This window comes from Dermochelys coriacea, chromosome 1, assembly GCF_009764565.3.
Source record: "Dermochelys coriacea isolate rDerCor1 chromosome 1, rDerCor1.pri.v4, whole genome shotgun sequence".
NCBI classification, from domain to species: domain Eukaryota; kingdom Metazoa; phylum Chordata; order Testudines; family Dermochelyidae; genus Dermochelys; species Dermochelys coriacea.
In genome coordinates, this window is record NC_050068.2 from 298662014 (window position 1) to 298686536 (window position 24523).

Genomic DNA, 24523 nt, shown 5'->3' on the forward strand with positions numbered 1-24523 from the left:
TGCTGTTGGTGAGTTTTCTGTAGCATAAAAACTGGCGATGAAAGCATGTTTAGTGTGTAAGTGGTACTGCAGACTTGAAGTATTTCAGTGGTATTGGAACTCAGCATTGCAATAACTACAGATAAGTCTTTCTTTTTTTATCCAGAGAACCATCCAAAAGTTTTTTAAAAATTAAACTTCCCCTTTAAAAGACTTGAACTTAACTACATTGCTCCATTAACTTTTTCTGATTGTTTAATCACTCCAGATCATGAGAACACAGAACTGTGTCAATGTCCACCAAGGGATGAAATACTAGTAAATGAAGTGGGTCAAAAGAGAAGTGTGCAATTAATGCTTGTTTGGGGGAAAAAAGTGTTAATTTGTTGTTAATTGCTTGTGTTAACTGAGATTAATTGACAGCCCTAATATTTAACCATCTGATAAGTAAATGGAGACATCACCTAGTAGACTCACTTTTCTTTTGGCAAATGAGAAAATCATATGGATGCCTTCTCATGTTGTTTTCAGCAGCCTATCCACAAATGTCGCTTGTTGAGAAGATGAAGATAATATGTGTAATACTCTATGTTGAGTGAAGAAGCACAGCTATTTCGATAATATAGAGATTTTGATGGCACCACTCTCTTTCCTGATTAAGGAAGAACCTATTATACTGAGACCCACTTCTACCTCAAGAGCCATCTGTCAAACTGGTTGAAATAAATTATATAGATTCTGTGGTGTTGCTTTAATCTTTGAAAGGACTCAAAATCAAAGATACAGTATTGCAGAAAATATAGTATTGCTGGTGCATCAACGGGGGAATCTTAGCTTTTGAAGCATACCATCTTACAAAGTGCCTTTTTATAACAAAGTGTAACTATCTGCACAAGCATTTTAGACAGTGAAGCAGTATCCTGGAAGAAACTGAATATTGGATTTACATGAGTACTGAACCATACTGGAAATATTCTGTCCTCTTTGTGTTTCACCCAAGGTTCAAAAACAAGAAGCTTGCTGGAGTCAGAGGTGTAAAGAAATGTTCTTGTCTTTCAAGACAAATGATTCATCACTTCTTCAGGGAACTAAAGCCAATTCCATGAAGGCTTTGATGGTCACGGCACAGAGCATCAGTGGAAGAAATGTGTAAAATAAGTACTACTTCATTGCCGTACAGAAAAAGCTTTTTAAAATGCCTATTCAAAAGTCTTAGTGTAAGTACGGGTTGAATATACTGGTCTGGTCTCCTCTGCCTTTCTGAAGACCATATCTGCAAGCTTTAGGCAATGGTTGACAATAAAAAAGCAAAAATATAGGACTATTTAATTTTGTCCAAACACTGTCTGCCTCCAATTTTTTTACTTTCAGCAACTTCCCTATAGTGATGATTTGACATCCTTTTGATACGACACAAGATTATTTCTTATCTGTTTCCTTTTTCTAGTTAATGCATGTCTGCCAATTTGGTACACTCATTATAGTAGATACATGTGTTTAAAAAAAAAAAAAAAAAGATTTTGCTGTTCTTCAGACCTGAGAGCTCATGCTTACATTAGCCTCATTTTTGGTTGTCATGGTTACACGCATTTGATATGGTATGTCAGTTGAATAAACTTTGAAATAATTCTATCAGGAACATTGGATGAACGGGCCTTCCTATATCTCTTCTGAGATTTACAGTTTTGTTGCATTTTCTGTTGGCATATATGAGAAGGGGAGGTGGAACTGGGCAGGCTGGCTGGCAGACACGTTTTCTTTGGTAAGAAACTTGCTCCTGCATATTGTATATAGCTTCTTTATATTTGAATATGTGTAGTAATTGACAAAGGTGATTTTGTAGTATTTAACTTTGCACTAACAATTTTAAGGCATTGAAAGCACAATTTATAGTCAGAAAATTGACCACTTAATAAAAAGCTACCTTAATCAAAATCTGGTCTTTGTATGTATTAGGAGTCATCTGCTTACTACTTTGACAAAAGCCTCTACTACAAATACTATAAGAAGCTTAGTGGTGACAGCAAGATGATTTTTTTTTCCCACTGCTTCTCAACAGAATTTAAGTCCAATTGCAAAATCTGTAGTGCTTATGAAGTACAAGCCGGAAAGAACTCAACTTAATTTTCATGTTCTTAGGTTGAGTCTGCAGTCTTATAGCCTGGAAGTCCTTGAGTCTGTAAGCAAAAATACCTCCAAATCACTGTAGTAATTAAAATAATGCAAATATTTTTAGTACTATAACACTATGTAGTTTTCTTCTTTAACACTTACACAAAAACATACTTTCTCTCCCCCCTGCCCCTTCTCCCAAAAGAAGAGAGCTCAAAGGAGGGTAGGTATTGTTACCACCACATTCCAGTTAGGAAAACTCAGAGCCAGAGCTAAGCATTTTAGCGCACGGGGTGAGCAATCATATTTGCACCCTCTAGAGGCAACGTATATGTGGGGGGGGGGGGCATGGTGTCATGTCCCCAGATTTCTACCTCCCATTTAGCACAGAGTTTTTTAAACTGTAGGGTGTGCCTCCCTAGGGGGATGCACCCCTCCCCGTTTAAAAAACGTTGCCTCCTGCCAGGAGCCAGCGGATGGTAGCTGGTGGGAGCCTCTTGGATCCGTAGTTCTCTGTGCTCTTCTGCGTGGCTGGGCACTCCCCAGGCAGGGTGGGCAGCACAGCTCCAATCTGTGCCCCTGACACGCTCTTGCCTCTGCCATGAAGGAGCTTGGTGCAGACTTGTGACACTTCCTGGAGCCAGCCCCTGCCCATGGAGTGTGGCTGCTATTAGATGCTCCCCGTGGTTCTTCCTGCAGTACTCATGCCCTTTGGGCATCTGCCTCTCAGCAGCCTGGCCACACCCCAGTCACCATGCAGCAACCTGCCATTGCAGCTGGGTCACTCTCCCCTATTCCCTGGGCGTAGAGCGGAACTGCACCTTGCTCTCCTTTGTGCCCCAGCGCCAGGGCTGCTGGGTTCACAGTCACACAGCCTGATCTCTGAACTCAGCCATCTGAGCCCAGTGCCCAGCCCAGGAACTGTGAACCAGCAGCTGCTGGAAGGGTGGATTCTTTCCCACCAGCTCCGGAAAGCAAGGCTATGAGAATATTGCAACCTCTAGGCTTACACCCTGTCCCCCTTGCCCGGCCTCCTCCCACTATGAGCACTCATCGTTGTACAGAAAACAGGATGGTGGCCAAATAGGAGGCCCAACACATGTAGAAGGCACTGGGTTCAGGAGTTGGCATCCAGCTGCAGAGGTACTGTTTCCAGGAGAAGCAGCTTCATGCCATCCACTCCCGGCCCGGGCCTCTATTTGGGGGGAGGTACAATACCACACCTCACCCCATACTATGCCCTCTGATACAGCCAATGGTCTTGAGTCCAATCCTGCAGGGAATGAGGAGGGAGGCCTGATGCTGCTGGGCCCAATCCTGCACTGCCCCATTTTTGTGCCACTGACAGCTCTGTTTTATAGGCAGCTGCCCATCTTGCCCCATCCTAGTTGTGGTCTGGGAAAATGGGACACAGGAGGTCACTTCAGAATATATCTGCACTTCAGAATCCTCAAATTTATCATTTTTAAATGTGTGTTTAAGTGAAGTGTTTAAGTGTTTTGAGGTTGGTTTGCTCACGTAGGCCTTTGAACATGCATTTAATAAGCTTTCCCTAATCTTTACTTGCCTACTACTGTGTAAAAGTGGGTAGGGCAGCAATAGAACCTGCTATTTCAGTTCTTAATCTAGTAGAGGTAAAGAAATTATTGTGCATGTCATTAACATGAAGGAGGAAAACTTGCCAAGGATGGTTCTAATGACACTGCACAGCACTGTAAATGTGACTCCAAAGAAATAAGGTTCTGCCACATCATATCTTACCATCGTCCATGAAAATAATTTTGTGTAGACTTGTTAGATTCCAATATTAAATGAAGGTTTTTGCGTGGATGGGAATGACATTTAAATGTCATTTAAAAAAAATTACATTTAAAAAGCTATTCTAATTTAGGACTGATTTAGGCTGTCTAGAGGGAAAAACACTTATCTTTTTTAACAGGTTGAAGGGCTAGCATATGTTATGGTGAAATACTAGTGGCCCCATCTACACTAGGGCTTTGAAGCCTGTTTGCTAAACTAACAGGTTTTTTGTATAGAAAGCATTTATTTTTCTAGACTAGACAAGGCCTTAGAAAAAGAAAATTCCTAAGAATACTTAAATGGAAGTTCACCTTGCTCCTTGTGTCACAAGAGAACCAGTATTTACAAGGTACCCTCTGATTCTAATAAAAATATCCCTGTAATGTAGATAGTGGTTTGTCACTTGCCCATGACAAATTAAAAGCTTGCTCTGGACCATTGAGGGGACCTACACCAACAATTTCTGCAACATTTAAGTTTTCATTTTTAAAAAAAAACTCTAGTTTTTGGGGTTGCAAAAACTACGTCTAAATCTATGTATTGTATTCCTGACTTACCCATAGCAAACAATTGTGCTGCTCACAGCTTTGGTAAGCAGAATGAAATTAGACTGGTCATTTTCACAGCTGTTACTGAAAACTCTGTGAGCAGCAATGAAAATGTCAATTTCATGCTTCTGTAGCATTAAAATAACTGAGGAACAGTAGAAGCAAGCACTGGAAATAGTCACCAGGGAGAGAATCCTGTAAATAGTATGTGCATGTGGAGAGGATATATACAGTCACGGAAATCCTCCTTCCTCACAAGAGTAAGTATGTGCCTGTGGAGAGGATAGAATGCTCCTTCTTGCCAGCCTTTAGAGGTGAAGCATTTCAAAAATATGATGCCTATTAAAAATAGGCTAATATCCAAAAGAAGCCCCAAGAAGAGTCTAGCGGAGAAGCCTGGTAAAAAGCCTAGCCTCCTCTCCCTTCCTGGCATCTGGAGGTAATGCTGGGGTGGGGGAAAGGGAGAGCAAGAGTGGGGGACTGGGCTTCTCATAATAGAACTGCTCTTGGACATTGCTGATGGTGCCCAATACTCTTATAGCTGTACTTCTATGCATGGGGCGTACCCCCTGGGGGACACCGAGGAATATTTGGGGGGCACGACTGGGCCTGGGACAGCCGCCATGGGGGGCAGGGAGGGAGTGCCACCAAGGGTCCCGGCTGCAGCCGGGTTTGGCTGTCGGCCTGTGCCTGGCATCCTGGCTGCAAGCCCACGCCCAAGGCTCCGCTCCTGGCCCCGCACTCGGGGTCCTGGCTGCCCGCAACTGTAGCCCCAGCATTAGCCCCCTTACCCCTGTCTACGTCCCCCGTTCTGGGGAGCGGTGGAGGGGTGCAGACAGAGATAAGAGGGGCACAAGGTAAAAAGCTTGGGGACCACTGCTGTAGCTAGCATGTTTAGTGTTTGGACTAGTAGGTATCTGGTTTATTATCTAAGCCTTGACAAAATATAAGCTAGTGTTCTCTGTGGAACTGCTATGCCACAGAATAACAGTTCTGTTGTTTTGAGCTGAAAATAATCAATTTCATTTTGATGTAAAACCAATAACTTATAAGATTGTTATTTCTGTCTTATCCTGTTAGGTGTAAGAATTTGTCTATATCTTACTGGAATTCCTATTGGATGCTGCCCTCTGATGTTTGTGGAATGAACTGCTTTTGGGAAGCTGCTTTTAGGTAGGCTCTAATATTAAATAAAAACTTATTACTGGCAGCTAGTATCATTGGTTATATAACAAACTGGCAAATTAAATACACTTTAAAAATTACTTCAGATGTATTTTCTTGTGCTCATAGTGCAATTGTCTTCATAAACTGGACTTGTACGCCCCCTTAATGACACTTTGTGCATTATCAGTTATCCTGAGAAATTAAATATCAAGAAGAAATGCAAAGAATATTTAACAAATTTTCTTTATTGTATTATTTTTCTTTTTATTACTACTTATTTAGGAATTATTAACAGGCTTACAAATCCTTGCTATGTAAATATCAAAAACAAAAGAATTATTAAAAGTGAGCTTTTGTTTCAAAAGACATGTAGGAATATAGTCATTAGCTCTCTGTTTAACAGGGTGTTATGATATTACAGAATGAGCATCATTACAACACTGTCATTTCTAGTGATTTTATTAAATTGAGTAAAATCTCTATTTACTCATATTTAACAGACCAGGCATATCTATCAAATGCTAATATTCAACATTATCTTTTTCTTCTACCCATTCTTCTAGCCTAACGTAATGAAAAAGTATTTGTGGGTCACCATTTTTAACAAACAGATAAGATTTGTTGCAGTGAGCTGTAAACCTGCAGATTAATTCAGTAGAGAATAGAACAAGTACACATTTTTCAGTTGCTCATTTCCAGTGTCAGATTTATTATTTGAAACCAAGAGTTCTAATTAACTTTTTTTTCCCTAGGATCTCATGACTAGCTGAGAGCACTAGCCAAACAATTCTGAGTTTACTACTTTACAGCATGCCATAAGTAACCTGAAACAATAGTTGTACAGTACATTGAAGTGTTGGCATGACCTCAGTTTCATCTTTAATGAGTAGTTTACACACATTACAGCTGTAATGCAAATTTGTTTCCAAATGATGCAAATAGTTCATGTCTGAAAAGTAACATCGCACATCCGGCATGCTTCAGAACTACTTGACAAAGATGCGGTCCCTAAGCAACACAGTGCTTTTCAGTGTACATCTAATATGGCAAGTTACTTGTCTTCTGTTAAAATCTGATCAGGTCCTCTTTAAAGATAACTTTGTGCAGTGTATCTGACTATCTCTGAGAACCCCTTTCTAACCAGCATGGCAATCCATCACCACAGACAACTGGGTTCTGGAAATAATCCATTCAGGCTATATAATACCATTCATCTCTCCATCCCTCTTCAGGGACCCCTCTAACAAACACCTTCTATAGAAAGAAGTAAACCACCTCCTACTTCAGGGCACCATAGAACAGATACTATCACAGCACAAAGGGAAGGGTTTTTACTCCCACTCCTTCTTAACGCGGAAAAAGAACAGATGATGAAGGCCTTTTTATACCTCAGAAAACTCAACAACTTCATAAGGGTCCAACAGTTCAGGATGGTCACATTAGCAATAATAATACCAGCTCTGGAATGGGGGACTGGTTTTCGGCCCTTGACCTCCAAGATGCTTTTTTTCATGGAACCATACGTTCTGTTCAAAAGAGGTTCCTCACGTTTATTCTGGGGACGGAACATTAATAATACACAGTTCTGCTCTTTGGCCTTTCGACAGCACCTCAGGTGTTTTCCAAAGTGCTCGCACAATGGTGTCACACCTCCGCAAATAGGGAGTGACAATTTTTCCCTATGTAGACAATTGCCTGTTAGAAGCACCCACTCGGGTAGATGCCATAGACACTATCAACATGACAATCATCCTCTTTTTGCAGCTGGGACTACAACTCAGCGTACAAAAATCAACATTGATACCCATGCAGAAACTGGACTTCATTGGGGTGCATCTCAATGCTCTAGAGGCTGAAGCATCATTACCACTGACAGGATTCCTCACTATAGTCAATTGGATCTCCACCATACTGAACTGCCCACAGATATCGGCATGGATCTGTGTCCAACTATTAGGCCAGATGACAGCAACCACATTCTTGGTACGACCAGTGTTCCCTCTAATTTTTCCCACCCGTGTGTGGAATGAACTTTTTTATGTGCACCAATATGAAGGTGATGTGTGACACATCACCTTCATATCGGTGCACATAACAAAATTAATGTGGTGGGTGTGGGACCGAGGGGTTTGGAGTGTGGGAGGGGGCTCAGGGCTGGGGCAGAGGGTTGGGCTGCAGGGGTGTGAGAGCTCTGGCTGGGGGTGGGGCCAGGGATGAGGGGCTCAGGGCTGGGGCAGAGGGCTGGAGTGTGGGACGGTGCCAGCTGGGGGTGTGGGCTCGGGTGGAGCTGCCGATGAGGGGTTTGGGATGGAGATGGGGGGCTACGGTGGAGCGTGAGGACTCCCCCCAGCAGCACCTGGGCTGGGAGGGGAGAGGCAGCTCCCCCCGCTGGGGCAGCTCCGGGGCTCGGGCCTGATAGGATAGGCGCCCCTACTCTGGCCCTCGCAGGTCCAGACGGGGCTGGGTTCAGGAGGGGCGCCCCGCGGTTGGGGCCAGGCCTCCCCAGCTGTGGTTGGGGCCGGGGGGCTGCCCTGGCTTTGGCTAGGTTGGGGCTGGGGCATCCCCGGGCAGGTTCCCTGAGCACCTGCGCAACGCTAAATAGGCTGATGTATGGCCGTTCACCTTACAAGGAACTTAGGGTACGACATGCGCATCTTCACATATGCTCCCTTCAGGACTGGCTAAGAACAGTGTACATACCACACAAACACAGCCTAAACAAATGCCTTGTAATGCTGCTCAAAGACAAAGACTCAATACACTGGTGAACGCAGCCCAACAATGTGGGCCTGGGAGTCCCTTTCACACAGTCCTGGTCTACGCTAGGAGTTGAGGTCGACTTTAGCAGCGTTAAATCGATTTAACCCTGCACTCATCCACATGACAAAGCTCTTTTTTCGACTTAAAGGGCTCTTAAAATTGATTTCCTTACTCCACCCCCGACAAGGGGATTAGTGCTGAAATCGGCCTTGCTGGGTCGAATTTGGTGTACTCTGGATGCAATTAGATGGTATTGGCCTCCGGGAGCTATCCCAGAGTGCTCCATTTTGACCGCTCTGGACAGCACTCTCAACTCGGATGCACTGGCCAGGTAGACAGGAAAAGGCCTGCGAACTTTTGAATTTCAATTTCCTGTTTGGCCAGCATGGCAAGCTGCAGGTGACCATGCAGAGCTCATCAGCAGAGGTGACCATGATGGAGTCCCAGAATCTCAAAAGAGGGCCAGCATGGACCGAACGGGAGGTGCGGGATCTGATCACTGTTCGGGGAGAGGAATCTGTGCTATCAGAACTATGTTCCAGTTTTCGAAATGCCAAAACATTTGTGAAAATCTCCCAGGGCATGAAGGACAGAGGCCATAATAGGGACCCGAAGCAGTGCCGCGTGAAACTTAAGGAGCTGAGGCAAACCTACCAGAAAATCAGAGAGGCCAACGGCCGCTGCGGGTCAGAGCCCCAAACATGCTGCTTCTATGATGAGCTGCATGCCATTTTAGGGGGTTCAGCCACCACTACCCCAGCCGTGTTGTTTGACTCCTTCAGTGGAGATGGAGGCAACATGGAAGCAGGTTTTGGGGATGAAGAAGATAGCTCACAGCAAGCAAGCAGAGAAGCCGGTTTTCCCGACAGCCAGGAACTGTTTCTCACCCTGGATCTGGAGCCAGTACGCCCCGAACCCATCCAAGGCTGTCTCCCGGGCCTGCCAGGCGGAGAAGGGACCTCTGGTGAGTGTACCTTTTTAAAATACTATACATTGTTTAAAAGCCAGCATGTTTAATGATTGATTTTTTGCCCTGGCATTCGTGGCTCTCCTGGATATACTCCCAAAGCCTTTGCAAAAGGTTTCTGGTGAGGGCAGCCTTATTCCATCCACCACTTTACCACTCCAGGCCAGTAGCACGTACTCGGGAATCATTGTAGAACAAAGCATTGCAGTTTGTTTGCTGGTGTTCAAACAACATTTATCTCTCTGTGTTATCCTCAGGAGCGTGATATCATTCATAGTCACCTGGTTGAAATAGGGTGCTTTTCTTAAGGGGACATTCAGAGGTGCCTGTTCCTGCTGGGCTGTTTGCCTATGGCTGAACAGAAATGTTCCCTGCTGTTAGCCACGTGGAGGGGGGAGGATGGAGGAGCTAGCCACGCGGTGGGGGGAGGCAAAATGCAACCTTGGAATGAAAGCACATGTGCTATGTATGTAATGTAGTGCATCATTGTTCTATAAAATGTCTTTTTAAATACCACTGTTCCTTTTTTTTTCTCCACCAGCTGCATGTGTTTCAAGGATCACAGGATCTTTTCCTTCCCAGAGACTATCGAAGATTAGAAGGCAAAAAAAACGCACTCGCGATGAAATGTTCTCTGAGCTCATGTTGTCCTCCCACACAGAGAGAACAGACAAATGCGTGGAGGCAGACAGTGTCAAAGTGCAGGAAAGCACAAAATGATCGGGAGGAGAAGTGGCGGGCTGAAGAGAGGGCTGAAGCTGAAAGATGGCGGCAGTGTGATGAGAGGAGGCAGGATTCAATGCTGAGGCTGCTGGAGGATCAAACTAATATGCTCCAGCGTATGGTTGAGCTGCAGGAAAGGCAGCAGGAGCACACACCGCCACTACAGCCCCTGTGTAACCAACCTCTTGTGTAACCAACCTCCTCTCCAAGTTCCATGGCATCCTCACCCAGACGCCCAAGAAGGTGGTGGGAGGACCTCCGGCCATCCCAGAGGATTGCCCAAGCAACAGAAGGCTGGCATTCAATAAATTTTAAAGTTTTAAACTTTTAAAGTACTGTGTGGCCTTGTCCTTCCCTCCTCCATCACCCTTTCTGGGCTACCTTGGTAGTTATTCCCCTATTTGTGTGATGAATTAATAAAGAATGCATGAATGTGAAGTAACAATTACTTTATTGCCTCTGCAAGCGGTGATCAAAGGGAGGTGGGGAGGGTGGTTAGCTTACAGGGAAGTAGAGTGAACCAAGAGGGGGGTGGGGGGGTTTCATCAAGGAGAAACAAACAGAACTGTCACACCGTAGCCTGGCCAGTCATGAAACTGGCTTTCAAAGCTTCACTGATGCGCACCGCACCCTCCTGTGCTCTTCTAACCGCTCTGGTGTCTGGCTGTGTGTAACCAGCACCCAGGCAATTTGCCTCAACCTCCCACCCCACCATAAACATCTCCCCCTTACTCTCACAGATACTGTGAAGTGCACAGCAAGCAGTAATACCAGTGGGAACATTGGTTTCACTGAGGTCTAACCGAGTCAGTAAACTGCACCAGTGCGCTTTTAAACGTCCAAATGCACATTCTACCACCATTCTGCACTTGCTCAGCCTGTAGTTGAACAGCTCCTGACTAATCTCCAGGCTGCCTGTGTATGGCTTCATGAGCCATGGCATTAAGGGGTAGGCTGGGTCCCCAAGGATAACTATAGGCATTTCAACATCCCCAGTGGTTATTTTATGGTCTGGGAATAAAGTCCCTTCCAGCAGCTTTTGAAACAGACCAGAGTTCCTGAAGATGCGAGCGTCATGTACTTTTCCCGGCCATCCCACGTTGATGTCGGTGAAACGTCCCTTGAGATCCATCAGTGCTTGCAGCGCTATTGAAAAGTACCCCTTGTGGTTTATGTACTCACCGGCTTGATGCTCTGGTGCCAAGATAGGGATATGGATTCCGTCTATGGCCCCACCACAGTTAGGGAATCCCATTGCAGCAAAGCCATCCACTATGACCTGCACATTTCCCAGGGTCACTACCCTTGATATCAGCAGATCTTTGATTGCGTTGGCTACTTGCATGACAGCAGCCCCCACGATAGATTTGCTCACTCCAAATTGATTCCTGACTGACTGGTAGCTGTCTGCCATTGCAATAGGTCTATTGCCACTCGCTTGTGAACTGTGAGGACTGCTCTCATCTTGGTATTCTTGCGCCTCAGGGCAGGGGAAAGCAAGTCACAAATTTCCATGAAAGTGTCCTTATGCTTGCAAAAGTTTCGCAGCCACTGGGAATCGTCCCAGACCCGCAACACTGTGTGGTCCCACCAATCTGTGCTTGTTTCCCAGGCCCAGAATCGGCGTTCCACCGCATGAGCCTGCCCCATTAGCACAGAAAAAAGGCGCGGAATGATTGTCTGCTGTTGCCCTGACTGGGGGAGGGGTGACTGACGACATGGTTTACAGGGTTGGCTTACAGGGAATTAAAATCAACTAAGGGGGTAGCTTTGCGAGAAACTGAATGGCCCCCTCAAGGATGGAACTCAAAACTGGGTTTAGCAGACTGTTGATTTCACGGAGGGAGGGAGGAGAAAATTAATATAAATCTGGTCTATTTCTTGTTTTGAGCCACTTCATCTATCTTTATACATCTTGTTGGCAGCAGACTGTGCAGTACGATCGGTAGCCATCGTCATCTCCTGGGTGCTCGGCAGAAGACTGTGCAGTAGGACTACTGGCCGTCGTCTTCTGCTAGCTACAGATTAAAAGACAGTGCACTGCTGGTAGGACTCAATCGCCATGAGACGAAACAAGGGAAATGACCTGGCTGAGTCACTCCCATGTTTGCCCAGGCGCCTGGTAAAAAGAGCATCCAGGACTACGTCGACGATGGCTACCAGTCATACTGCACTGCCTACTGCCAAAAGGCAATAAACTGTTGCCGTGTAGCAATGTACTACCACGTCTGCCAGCACTCAGGAGACATATGGTGTTGGTTAGCTGAGCAGGCTCCATGCTTGCTGTGGTATGGCATCTGCACAGGTAACTCAAGAAAAAAAGGCGCAAAACGATTGTCTGCCCTTGCGTTCACGGGGGGGGGGGGAGAACGGGGGCCTGATGATATGTACCCGGACCACCCGCGACAATGTATTAGCCCTATCAGGCACTGGGATTTCTACCCGGAATTCAAATGGGTGGTGGAGACTGCGGGAACTGTGGGATAGCTACCTACAGTGCAACGCTCCGGAAGTCGACGGTTGCCTCGGTACTGTGGACACGCTCCGCCGACTACATGCACTTAGAGCATTTGTGTGGGGACACACACAATCGACTGTATAAAAACACTTTCTACAAAACCGATTTCTATAAATTCGACCTAATTTCATAGTGTAAACATACCCACAGACTTCACCTTCAATGATTCTCACAACCGATGCCTCTGTGATAGGCTGGGGAGCCCGTATACAGCACAAGTCAGAGCAGGTGGTCTCCCAACAAGAAGCTGTTATACGTAAATCTCCTGGAACTGTTTGCAGTTTGCAACGCATGCTTGCACTTCCTGCCACTGATCAGGAACAAAACTATACGTGTAGTGACGGACAACATAGCGTGCATGATTTATATAAACTGAAAGTGAGGGGAAAGATCACACTCCCTGTGTACCGAAGTCATGAAACTATGGAACTGCTGTATCTGACAGTGTCAAAATGTCAGCCTCATATCTCCCAGTACGTCAAAACACCACAGCGGATACGTTGAGCAGGGAATTCTGGCAGGACCAGAAGAGAGAGCTAAAGAACACAGTTGTGTAGAGCATATTCAAACATTGATGTCACCCATCCATAGACCACTTCGCAATCTCCCAGAATTGCAAATGCTTGCAATTCTGCTCATGAGCAGAGTTGGGCTCCCATTCCTTTGATGATGCCTTTCTTTTCAAATGGGATATGCTTCTGCTGTATGTGTTTCCACCAATCCCCTTGCTATTGAGGGTAGTACACAAAATAAGAGACAAGACCAAAGTCATCCTGATAGCCCTCACATGGCCCAGACAAACTTGGAAATCGTACCTATTGAGGATGGTGGTATGTGCACTGCACGCTCTTACTTAATCTTCTCTTGTAAGATTTTGGACAGGTTTACTATCCAAACCTGGAGAGACTTCACCTGAGAACATGGCTTCTACATGGTTCCAGCCTGACAAACTGACTTGCTCTGCATCGGTGAAAGACATATTAGTAAACAGTAGGAGGACAACCACACGGAATACTTACCTGCATTAATGGAAGAGATTTGCCATCTAATACCAAAACAAATGAGCCCGACCTGTTACCTCCCCCTTACCAATGATTTTAGAATACATTCTAGAACTAAAGAATTCCAGCCTATTCCTTAGCTTGCTTAGAGTACACCTCATCACTATTACTGTTTTTCTCCACAAGGTGGACAGGATATCGATATTTGTCAATTCTACCACCAAACACTTTCTTAGGGGTATTAGAAACGTCTACCCTGAAATACAAGTACCTACCCCACGTTGGGACTTGAACTTGGTACTACGACTGTCTTACCTGGGCCCCATTCAAACCATTAGCAACATGCTCTCTAACACATCTGTCAATGAAGGTCGCATTCTTAGTGGCTATCACGTCCGCCTGATGAGTGGGAGAGTTAGGAGCCCTCATGGCGCACCCACCACATACCATCTTTTTCAAAGATAAGGTCACCTTAAGATTTCACTCTGAATTTTTATCTAAAGTACCCTCCTCTTTTCACTTGAACCAACCAATCCATCTTCCCTAAACCTCATAGAAGCAAACAGAACTCAATATTAGACACCCTGGACATCAGACACACGCTAGCTTTCTACCTTGAGATAACCAAGACCTTCAGAAAGTCAGAGACTTTTTATTTCAACTTCAGAATGATCTAAAGTTTCCACCATTTCCAAGCAGAGACTGTCCAAATGAATTTCTGTATGCTTAAGATCCCACTCTACCAGGTCATTATCAACCTCAGTAGTTTTTCTCAACAATATCCTATCATGAACCTATGTAAAGTGGCCACCTGGGAGTCCGCATACATGTTTACAAAACACTGTGCGATAGATCAGAGCTCAAGATCGGATGCATTGGTAGAACTTACTATACTATCATCAAGTATCAGGGTTCATCTGAAGAAGTGGTGTTTTACCCATGAAAGCTTATGCCCAAATAAATGTTAGTCTTTAAGGTGCCACCAGACTCCTTGTTGTGTTTATACTATCAGTTACCCATGCAACTCTGAAGCCCCTTCCATCCACCGAGGGACACTGCTCGACAGTCACTTGAAATGGAGCACCCACAGACACACTCCTTGAAGAAGAGAAGGTTACCGACCTTGTGCAATAACTGAAGTTCTTCAAGATGGTGTCCTGTGGGTGCTCTATTACCCTTTCCCCCCTCTATTTCAGAGTTTAATCTATGGACTTGGTGGTGGTGAAGGAACTGAGGGGGGTCTGAGACCGGGAGAGTGCATGCGTGACCCCAACAAGCACTGCTGCTGAAATTCTCTGATCAAAGGCACAGTGATGCACCAAAACCAGAGGTGAAGCACCCTCAGGGACACCATCTCGAAGAATCTGTTACCTCACGGGTGAGTAACTTTTTTTTCTGGTTTTAATTCCAACACTTTTAAACTTTGAATACCCTCCCAGTAGTTGTCAGTCAGTAAGCTTAGAGCATCTATTACTATCTGCCTCTTCCCTTCAACAGAGGACCTCCTCTGTTAAGACCCCATGTTACAGCAATCATTCTTGGCCACAGAGGGCTGGATAGGACTTTATTCAAATCCTGTTAATGTAATGTCTATATCATAGAGCTCATTCTAGAGCAACACAACGCATTTCCCCCCAAAGCCTGCTGTCTTGAAGTGTTTAAGACTGGACACAGATTTTTATTTATATTTGACTGAAAATTTTCCCCCCAAATCAGGGGAGAACAATAAACCTGAGATTGAAAGATAAGGGAATGAGGGGGTGGAAGGAAAGGAGACAAAGTGGGGGTAGGAAGGGAAAAGGAGAGAACATCTCTTCTGTTTAGTAGGAATTAATGAAAGGTTTCTAAAAAGTTAGATTAAATCTTTTCAGATTTCTGTGGTGTCATCTCTGAAACATTACCTGTTCTTTAGCTGCTAGATTAGGTGAGTTGCTCTGACAAGCTTCCATCCCTGGGGGCAATATGCTCTTTCATCTAAGCAAGTTATTTGGTTGTAAGCAATGCTATAGAGAACCAAGCTTTCCGGGAGTTGGAGAGTTTCCAGGATGATGGGATATATCCCAAAATGCAGGTCTGGGAAGTAATTTTTAATCCTATTAATCCTCCGATCTACTTTTCGTCAAATGGATTACGTTTTGGGATAGTCTCAAAATATGTGACCCAGTGTGGCTGGATCCAAGTTTTGTAGCTGTGTCAAGCTCATTTACAGCGGCACTGGGCTAATTCAGTTTTCTTTATTAGAAAACATTTATAATAGTGAAACCTTGCTGTACTTGATTAATTGAATATCAAAACTTATAACCATAGAGACACTCTCCATCTCTGAACCATAAATATTCTGCAAACATGTAAAACTTCTGTACTAATTTCTGATTTGTTGCCACTTAGATCTGTATAGTACCAAGGCATTATATGAGACTATGTTCTCTTGTGGGAGAGAGTAGGAAGTTGGAGAAAAGAATATGGATTTTGAGGAACGTTACAATTTCGGATTTGTGTTCTAAAAAATATTGTTTCACGTCTATTGATTAAAAGTGTAGCCAATTGCTTGACAACCCTTGTGTTCATTATTAAGAAGTTTGAGGCCAGTTAACTACGTTTAGCCAAACTTATTACCTAAAGACAAAACAGTACAATACAAAGAGGAGATGTACATATCCTTCTTCTGGGAAGCAATTCTTCTCTCTGTGTATTCACCTTATTCAGAAGGTGTGCTTCAAAGATACATCCTCACTCATATTGTGGGTTGTTCATATTGTGGTTGTTTACAAGCTAAAAGCCTCATATGTTAAAGTTTTAAATTTAACCCACTAGTTTGTGCCCGCGTTGTCCTTCGTATCTCCCTGTATTTTCTCTATCCTTGTTTTAAAACTACATTCAAAGTGTTGAACCATGAAAGTACTCCCTAATTGTTTCAGGTACTGGTCCATGAAGATACTCCTCAAGCTTGTATCGGGGCAAAACATTAATATATTTTTGGTTCGATAAGTTTCTTATTTTCTAATGCCAAAGCTGACTTAGCATAGGTGACCAGAATTATAGAAAGACATAGGCCAATTCAGGCCATGTAACTTCTAGAAATATATATACAATATAATATTATATCAATACTGCGTGTCTAATGCATATTAATATATGTAGTGTGAATAATACATATTCATTTATACAATAGCCCAGCATATATTGGTCAACATTGTACTTGGTACATTCTTATTCATGCTTCTTGGCGTAGACATATTTCCTGTATTCAAATGCCAAAGCTGACTTCATCTTTGCAAAGTATTGTGGGGTACTTGACATGGGTGAACAGACTTATGGAAAGAACATATGTATTCAATTAACATAACATCCCAACAGCCCTATATATAATATACATCTGTCTTTGCTCTGTCCATGCAGGTCATTGTGGTTCTCTAGCAGACAAGTAGAGACAAGTAGACAAGTCTGTGGTAGAGAACTTGCTAAATGACAACCCAAACCATCTATATGGACCCTTATCCATCAAGGGACTAGTGCTGTTCTTACTGTCTGGACCAGTGACCATTCAAGTATTTGATACAAAGTGATACAGTTTCAACAGGAGAGGATAAAAGAGACTCACACCAGAATATACCTGGTGGTTAGGTCGGTCACTCACCTGGGAGAGGAGAGACCTGGTTCAAGTCCCTGAACTAGAGCAGGGATTCACATCTGGGTCTCTCACATTCCAGGTAAGTGCCCTAGATATTGGGTATAAAAGAGTGGGTGCAGGGAATGGCACCACTGGTTCTATGCCTAAATCCCCTTTTGAATGTAGCTTGAAAGCAATGTTTGTTTTGATGATGTCAAAATGGTTCAGTTTGATATTTTGGAAATGCTTTCTTTTTGCATTTCAGCTGAAACAATTTGCAAAATTGACAGACATTCATGGAAACGTTTCTCTCTCCAAATTTGCAGATTTCAGGGAAAAGTTTCATCTGAAATATTTCATCCAGCTCTATTCCAGAGTTGCTGGATGTTATCACCCCTTGAATCTTATCATAAGAACTCCCTCTTGTTGAGAGAAAAGCATGGTCCACACCCAGTTATTAAGCTTAATTAACTTTAAAGTTTTATTGGTGAAAATTTTAGGATTTAGAAGATTTTAGGATTTAGAAGATTTTATCACCACTTTAATTAAGCATAAAGCATGATTAAAGCGGAGCAAGACAGGGTAGTGATCAGTTGTTTAGGATAGAAGTTCACCAGTTTCTTTTAGTATGAATTCTTTTTATCATGAGTAACATTTTATTTCATTTTATAGGACTTGGAGCTGTACATATTAATGTGTTTTTGCCTGATTGTAAAAAGTTAACATATTTGCAAAACAGCTTTTGATAACTTGAAGGCAGCTTTGTGCATAACTGTCTTTAATTAAATACATGTCTTAATGGCGTACATTGGATTAAAGATTATGCACTAAAGATCATATTATTTTTCATTTTGAAATGTAGCTCTCATTTTTGGAGGATTGGTGAGAATGGATAATATGGTAGACAGATTCTTTGTGTTTTCCTCTGTATTTATTGCTGACAAACTTCTTTAAAACAATTGGATTTATGCATCTAAAATATATTTCTAATGCTGTTTTCCCATGTATGTAATTTCAGTAGCAGCTATAGGTAGTTACGTGCTGGGGCAGGAGGATGGATAGGAGGAGGCGCAGGGGAGCAACTGACACTTGTGGAGGTGGGGTGGGAACAGGCTCCAAGCTGGGAAGGAGCATCCTGGCAGTTGCTATTTCTGTTCCTCATCAGCTGGTGCTTGGTGCCTTGTGCTCCCCACAGGCTGGTGCACATGCTCCTGACCCTCTGGTGGGTTGGGTGACTCCGCCAGAACCCACATTGCTGGAAGGCAGGGAGAGAAGATCTGTTCATACCTTCTCCCCAAGGGGCTGGCCTGATCTCGTGCACTGTGATGGCTGTTTAAGCCCGTTCTCGAGGTCCTGCTCTGGCCTCTGCAAGATATTGTGTTGGAAGAAACATACATCAGCTCCCCCAGTAGGCATTTGTCCTATCCCTCCAGTTCTGCTGTCCATCGTTATGAGTTCACAAATGGGAAGGGATTAGGTCTGTATGGTGGCATGAGGGTTGCAGGGGGTGCTCAGTCATGAATGGGAGATGCTTTACACATGTCTAATGAAATATGGCTTTTAGATAAAGTTTGAAACCCCTGAGAGATCCTTTAATCAGATGTTATGTATTGTCTCAAACACTATGGTGTGATATATACAGTGAATTTTGATTTGCTGTAGTGGAATCAGTAGTTTAGTTGTCTTCACAGGGCCTCTAGATACTTTTCACCTCAGTTCACATTTAATGTTGCATACTGTCCTCTGTTGGTTAGCTAGTAAGAATAGGTTTGAAAGTCAAAAGTTTAAAATTTTAAAAAAATAGGTTCTTGGTCAAATAATTGTTTGTGAATGATTAAAATTTATCCCTGAGCAGTGTTTTGTTTTTTTCTTTAGTTACTCTGGTGGGGAGGGAGGGAAACTTGGGAGGGGGAATAAGAAGTTAAATTTGAGTTGAGGTTTCTGGACTACATATCCCACTAATGCAAACCATAAAGAGCATTCAAGATCACAGACCTAAGAGTGGCTATACTTCAATAAAAAAGCTTCAAAAAGAGACTCCAACGAGAGACTGCTGAATTGGAATTAATTTGCAAACTGGATACAATTAATTTAGGCTTGAATAGAGACTGGGAATGGATGAGTCATTACACAAAGTAAAACTATTTCCCCATGTTTCAGAGTAGCAGCCGTGTTAGTCTGTATTCGCAAAAAGAAAAGGAGTACTTGTGGCACCTTAGAGACTAACAAATTTATTAGAGCATAAGCTTTCTTGAGCTTCATCCGATGAGCTGTAGCTCACGAAAGCTTATGCTCTAATAAATTTGTTAGTCTCTAAGGTGCCACAAGTACTCCTTTTCTATTTCCCCATGGTATTTCTCCCTCCTACCCCACCCCCCACTGTTCCTCTGATATTCTTGTTAACTGCTGGAATTAGCCTACCTTGCTTGTCACCATGAAAGGTTTTCCTCCTTCCCCCCCCTGCTGCTGGTGATGGCTTATCTTAAGTGATCACTCTCCTTACAGTGTGTATGATAAACCCATTGTTTCATGTTCTCTGTGTGTGTGTGTATATAAATCTCTCCTCTGTTTTTTCCACCAAATGCATCCGATGAAGTGAGCTGTAGCTCACGAAAGCTTATGCTCTAATAAATTTGTTAGTCTCTAAGGTGCCACAAGTACTCCTTTTCTTTTTGTATTTATATTGAAAGTGTGTTTTATGCACTTGGAGTAGAAATTAGTCACCAGGCAGTAATGTGTCTCTATGATGACCCGTTCAAGCAAAAGGGAGTTGTCTCCTTGATCAGTTGGTGAGGTAATGAATGCATGGTTCTATTGTCTACCCATGCCACAATCCATGGAAAACTATCAGAGACTGAGACAATAACAAACAATCGAAACCACTTAAAGGTAGAAAAGAAATGCTACTACAGGGCAGGGGTTCACCTTTTTGATTAGAAACAAAAGACTGTTTTCAGTATAACAGAGACTAGGGATCAGAGTAGCAGCCGTGTTAGTCTGTATTCGCAAAAAGAAAAGGAGTACTTGTGGCACCTTAGAGACTAACAAATTTATTAGAGCATAAGCTTTCGTGAGCTACAGCTCACTTCATCGGATGCATTTGGTGGAAAAAACAGAGGAGAGATTTATATACACACACAGAGAACATGAAACAATGGGTTTATCATACACACTGTAAGGAGAGTGATCACTTAAGATAAGCCATCACCAGCAGCAGGGGGGGGAAAGGAGGAAAACCTTTCATGGTGACAAGCAAGGTAGGCGAATTCCAGCAGTTAACAAGAATATCTGAGGAACAGTGGGGGGTGGGGCGTGGGGGAGAAATACCATGGGGAAATAGAGACTAGGGAGAGGCACTCCAGATCCATTCACTGAGGAAAATCCCAGGCACAAAGGGAAGCGTTCTTGCATGTTTGGATTCTGGTTCTTGAGAAACCAGTGATCTTGGAACTTTGGGGTGGGGAAAGTGGAAGTCTACTAAGATAGGAAGGATAACTCTTCAGTGTAGAGCCAGCTTTGCATTTTTATGATGTTTTGTATTGCAACCATTTGTTTCCACCACTATCTTTTTCCCAGTTAAATTTCTGTGTGGCTTACAGGAGCAGTGGTTTAAGGTTAAATTAGTAAACAGGGTACAATATACCTCTCTGAGAGTCGCCAGTGTCGGGGGCTGGATGTCGCATGGGAACAATTCAAAGGGATTTGTAGATTGGGGTGCACCTTATTGTTAGCCTGCAAGGTGAAAGAAAGGCTGACATAAGTCCAGAGGAGAGCTCTTGAGTGACTGAAGGGTTGACAGGTCAGAGAGCTGACACCCAGCTACAATAAGAGAGACTTCCTCTCACTAGAGGCAGGGGGTAACAAGGTGACTCTCAGTCCTGGATATCCCAAGAATCATCACACACAGGTTGAATAATGTTCTTCAGAATTCTATTAAACTGCCCTGTAGTGGTATCAGGTGGGGGGAGGGGGTGGTAAAATCTAATTTGTCATTAAATTAAATTGATTAATTTGGCACCATAAACACTATTTATGCATTAATCATGTGGTTATTGCATTGCTTAACTACATAGTGGTGATAAGGTTGTTTGGGTGCCTTAACTGCATTTCCCTAAGGTAATCCAAATACATTAAATTAAGTTTAACCTTAATTCTGAATTTCCTTCATTGCGGATAATTACAACATCCATGTAATTTTTTTAACCTTACTTATACATACTCCCAACTTTAATTCCATCTAAATAGTTAATTGTTAAAACACATGACTTCTAATGACCAATACATATAGTCAGAGCTGCACACTGGTTATGCAGGATGTGGATGGAGATGCACAGACTATGGATGTTGGAAGGGAGGATGAAATTGAGAAGAGGATGTGCTGAGTGGGGGAATAGGTGGACTGTTGAATAACTTAACTTGAAGTTGACCATATTTTTTCTATATTAGTTTTCCAGTTTATATAAATAAGAATATATCTGTTAACTATCTCCTTAACTGCAATCCTCTGCTCCGCTCCTCTTAATCCAAGTCCCTACAACCCTGTTTCTCCTCCTGGTCTCTGGGGAGATGCATTCTTTCCCCTATGTCCCATACTTCCCTGCCATATTCAGCTTTTAAACTCTTATATATATGTCAGTACTTAACAGTTGAATGGTGTAGGGGAGCATGGTGAAGAGTAAGGATTTGGATGGACGGAAACACATAGAGGAGCAGGGCTGTAGGGTCATGGTTCAACATGAAAGCAATTTGGGGATAGGGGGAACCTGAGGGGGTGTGAAGTGGGTGCATGGGTGGGCAATAGTAGCTGTTCAGTAAGGTGTGGAGTGCTGAGTGGAAGTTGGGAGAGCTAGAGCTGGAAGAGGTCTGGTTGGAGAGGATCTGTGCTCTGAACCACTTGTGGCCAGTCAGGGTTTCTCTCTGCTTCCACCACTACTCTCCTGCAATATCACTTCAGTTCAAGCCCCTTCTCCCTATAATTCTGCTTCCCTTGTATTTCACCCCCATATGCTCTGTCTGTCTAGTTTCATATTATGGAATCTTCTTTAGAGATGTAGATGTTCTTTCTTTTATTATAAAAATACTATTTTTAGGCACTTCCTAAATCAAGCATACCAGGTTAGGAAATGCCAATGTTAATTCCATCCGCTTGTATATATGCATTATGTTTATTATATGCTTGCTTTTCTGCTAGACTCTTGTTTAATCCAGTCCACAGTGAATGAGGTGTGCAGCATTTATTTCAAAGTAACTTACGAGAACAGAAAAAAGCTGTACCCAGTATAACTGCTTAAGTCATCCAGCAATTTTCCTCTGTGGAAAATTAATGTTTTTAAATGACTTATAAATATTTACTCTTGTTCAGTCTTTGGAACCCTGCCTCATTTATTGCACATTATCCAGCCCCTGCATTAAATTAGGAGGATCCTGTGAGAAAGGAATATAATGAGCATATAACTAAGAACTTCATTGTAAAATAGATATATAAGATTTAAGGTTGTGCTCTCAACCTTAATTGTGGCATTTTTGACTTCATGCGCTTGTAACTCTGTAATCATATTCTGTTAATGTAATTATTTTGATGGAATTACTCAGTAGCTGAATTTACAATGAAGGATAGTAATGTAAAGTTTTCCCAATAATGTGGATATTTCCTTTTGTGAGTGTTGCTAACATTTTGTATCTGTATTGCTGTGTAATTTTGTGGATATGAAGCTAGGTCAGACTAAACTTTGATCTAGACAAAATGTAACTCGGTTCTATTTTTTCTGTCCTGTTCCAAGTTATCTTTTGTTAAAGATATTCCATTTTTACCTCCTAACTTCAGTTTAGAGCAAGAATGTTTTGTTAATCAGATTATGCACTTAAGAAGGCATAACTTTTTATATCTGTTCTTGGAAAATGCCAATTTAATTTTTACTATTTTTCATTAGATATGATTTTATGAAAACTCAGCCTGCTGAGAAGATGCACCTAGCAGTGGTTGCCTGTGGTGAAAGGCTGGAGGAGACTGTTACTATGTTGAAATCAGCCATTATTTTCAGCATCCAACCTCTACAGTTCCATATTTTTGCAGAGGGCCAACTGCACAACCGCTTCAAAGGCATAGTAAGTATCCAAGTCATGCACTGAATCAGTTTGTAGCTTAGTGGAAGTATGTGTGGCTTTCTCTTAGACATCTGCTACTGGGTATTGTTCTGTTAGATGTAGTTGCAATGATTCAGGTATGTATAACATTATGAAGTCCTTATATTCTCTGTTGGTCAGACCATTGCACTACATTTCAGTCCCACTTCACTGCCTCCATCAATGAGCACACTTGATCACTTTTCTTTCCCCCCCCCCAGCATTTTTTCCAACTGTGTGTCTCCTGCCCACTTCACCCCCAGATGAGGTGGAGTGGGAAAGGCAGCATGGGTAGTGTTGCAGAGCCCAGTCTTGGATGTGGGACTTAGGGATTCTTCCTTGCCAAGCACTAATCCAGGTGTGCCTTTAGCACTGGGGAAAGAAACTGTGTAAAAAATGTCCTGCAGCATACTGGATTGTTGCAATCTGACAGGTTTCCTTTTTAGTGTTTCTCAACCAGCTTTGCACAGAAACAGTAGAGCTGTTGAAATTTTTATTACTGGTTCTGTTTCCTGTTTCCATTGTAGGGCTACTGAAGGATGGCTATTAGAGTTTATGTAAAAGTTTATGTAAAAAGTGTCCTCAGAATGGGAGGGGATCCACAACAGGTACTGTGGCAGATTATTTCTTTGCAACAGTGCTTTCTCCTCAACCTCAGGCCAAGGGTTACCCTCTGTTTCATTGGGGTTGCTTATGGCTCCACTCTAACCCTAATCATCATTGTGGCTCCAGTCTCAAGTTTCATTGATCTGACCTATTAATCTCTGGTTCAACCTCTGGTTCCATCCTTCAGTGGTACATTTTCAACTGTTTTGGACTCGAAGTCCAGTTCCCCTCTGGGACCCACACTTTTCCCCCTGCATGGATGCCCCTCCGCAGGTCTCCTGCCAGGCATTTAGAAGAAACAACTTATTTTGTTTTGGTAGCAACACACAACCACATTTAAGATGTCTGTGGTACAGAATTACTGGTCTTTCTAAGACACTTTTCCCTATTCCCCAAATTTTTCCAAATTTATTTCCCTTAACCCCTCCCCGTCTTCATCTGCCAAGTCTTTTTTTTTTTTCAGTGTAGACCTATTTTTTGTGCCCTGTCAATCTCTGCATCCTGGTCACAAAGATCATCATGGGAGAAGAGCGTGGAAGGCTCCAAAGAAGAGGTGGTCTGGATCTCCTAACAGAGCCTCCTTCAAAGAGAAATTGGTCACTTCAGAGA

The 24523-nt window shown here is 43.0% G+C and overlaps 1 protein-coding gene across 7 annotated transcripts in view; it reads left to right on the forward strand.

Annotated features, from left to right (window-relative positions):
- Nucleotides 1-24523, forward strand: part of GXYLT1 (glucoside xylosyltransferase 1) — a 76947-nt gene that overhangs the window by 16207 nt on the left and 36217 nt on the right. For 3 of the 7 annotated variants that reach the window (XM_038379757.2, XM_038379776.2, XM_043494688.1), the window contains 2 exons: nt 5520-5612; nt 23116-23290. In XM_038379757.2, the coding sequence (XP_038235685.1) occupies nt 5520-5612; nt 23116-23290 (268 nt within the window). Of the gene's footprint in view, nt 1-979; nt 1197-5519; nt 5613-23115; nt 23291-24523 lie in introns of all 7 variants that reach the window. The other 4 variants (XM_043494677.1, XM_043494681.1, XM_043494684.1 and 1 more) reach the window with 3 other exon arrangements.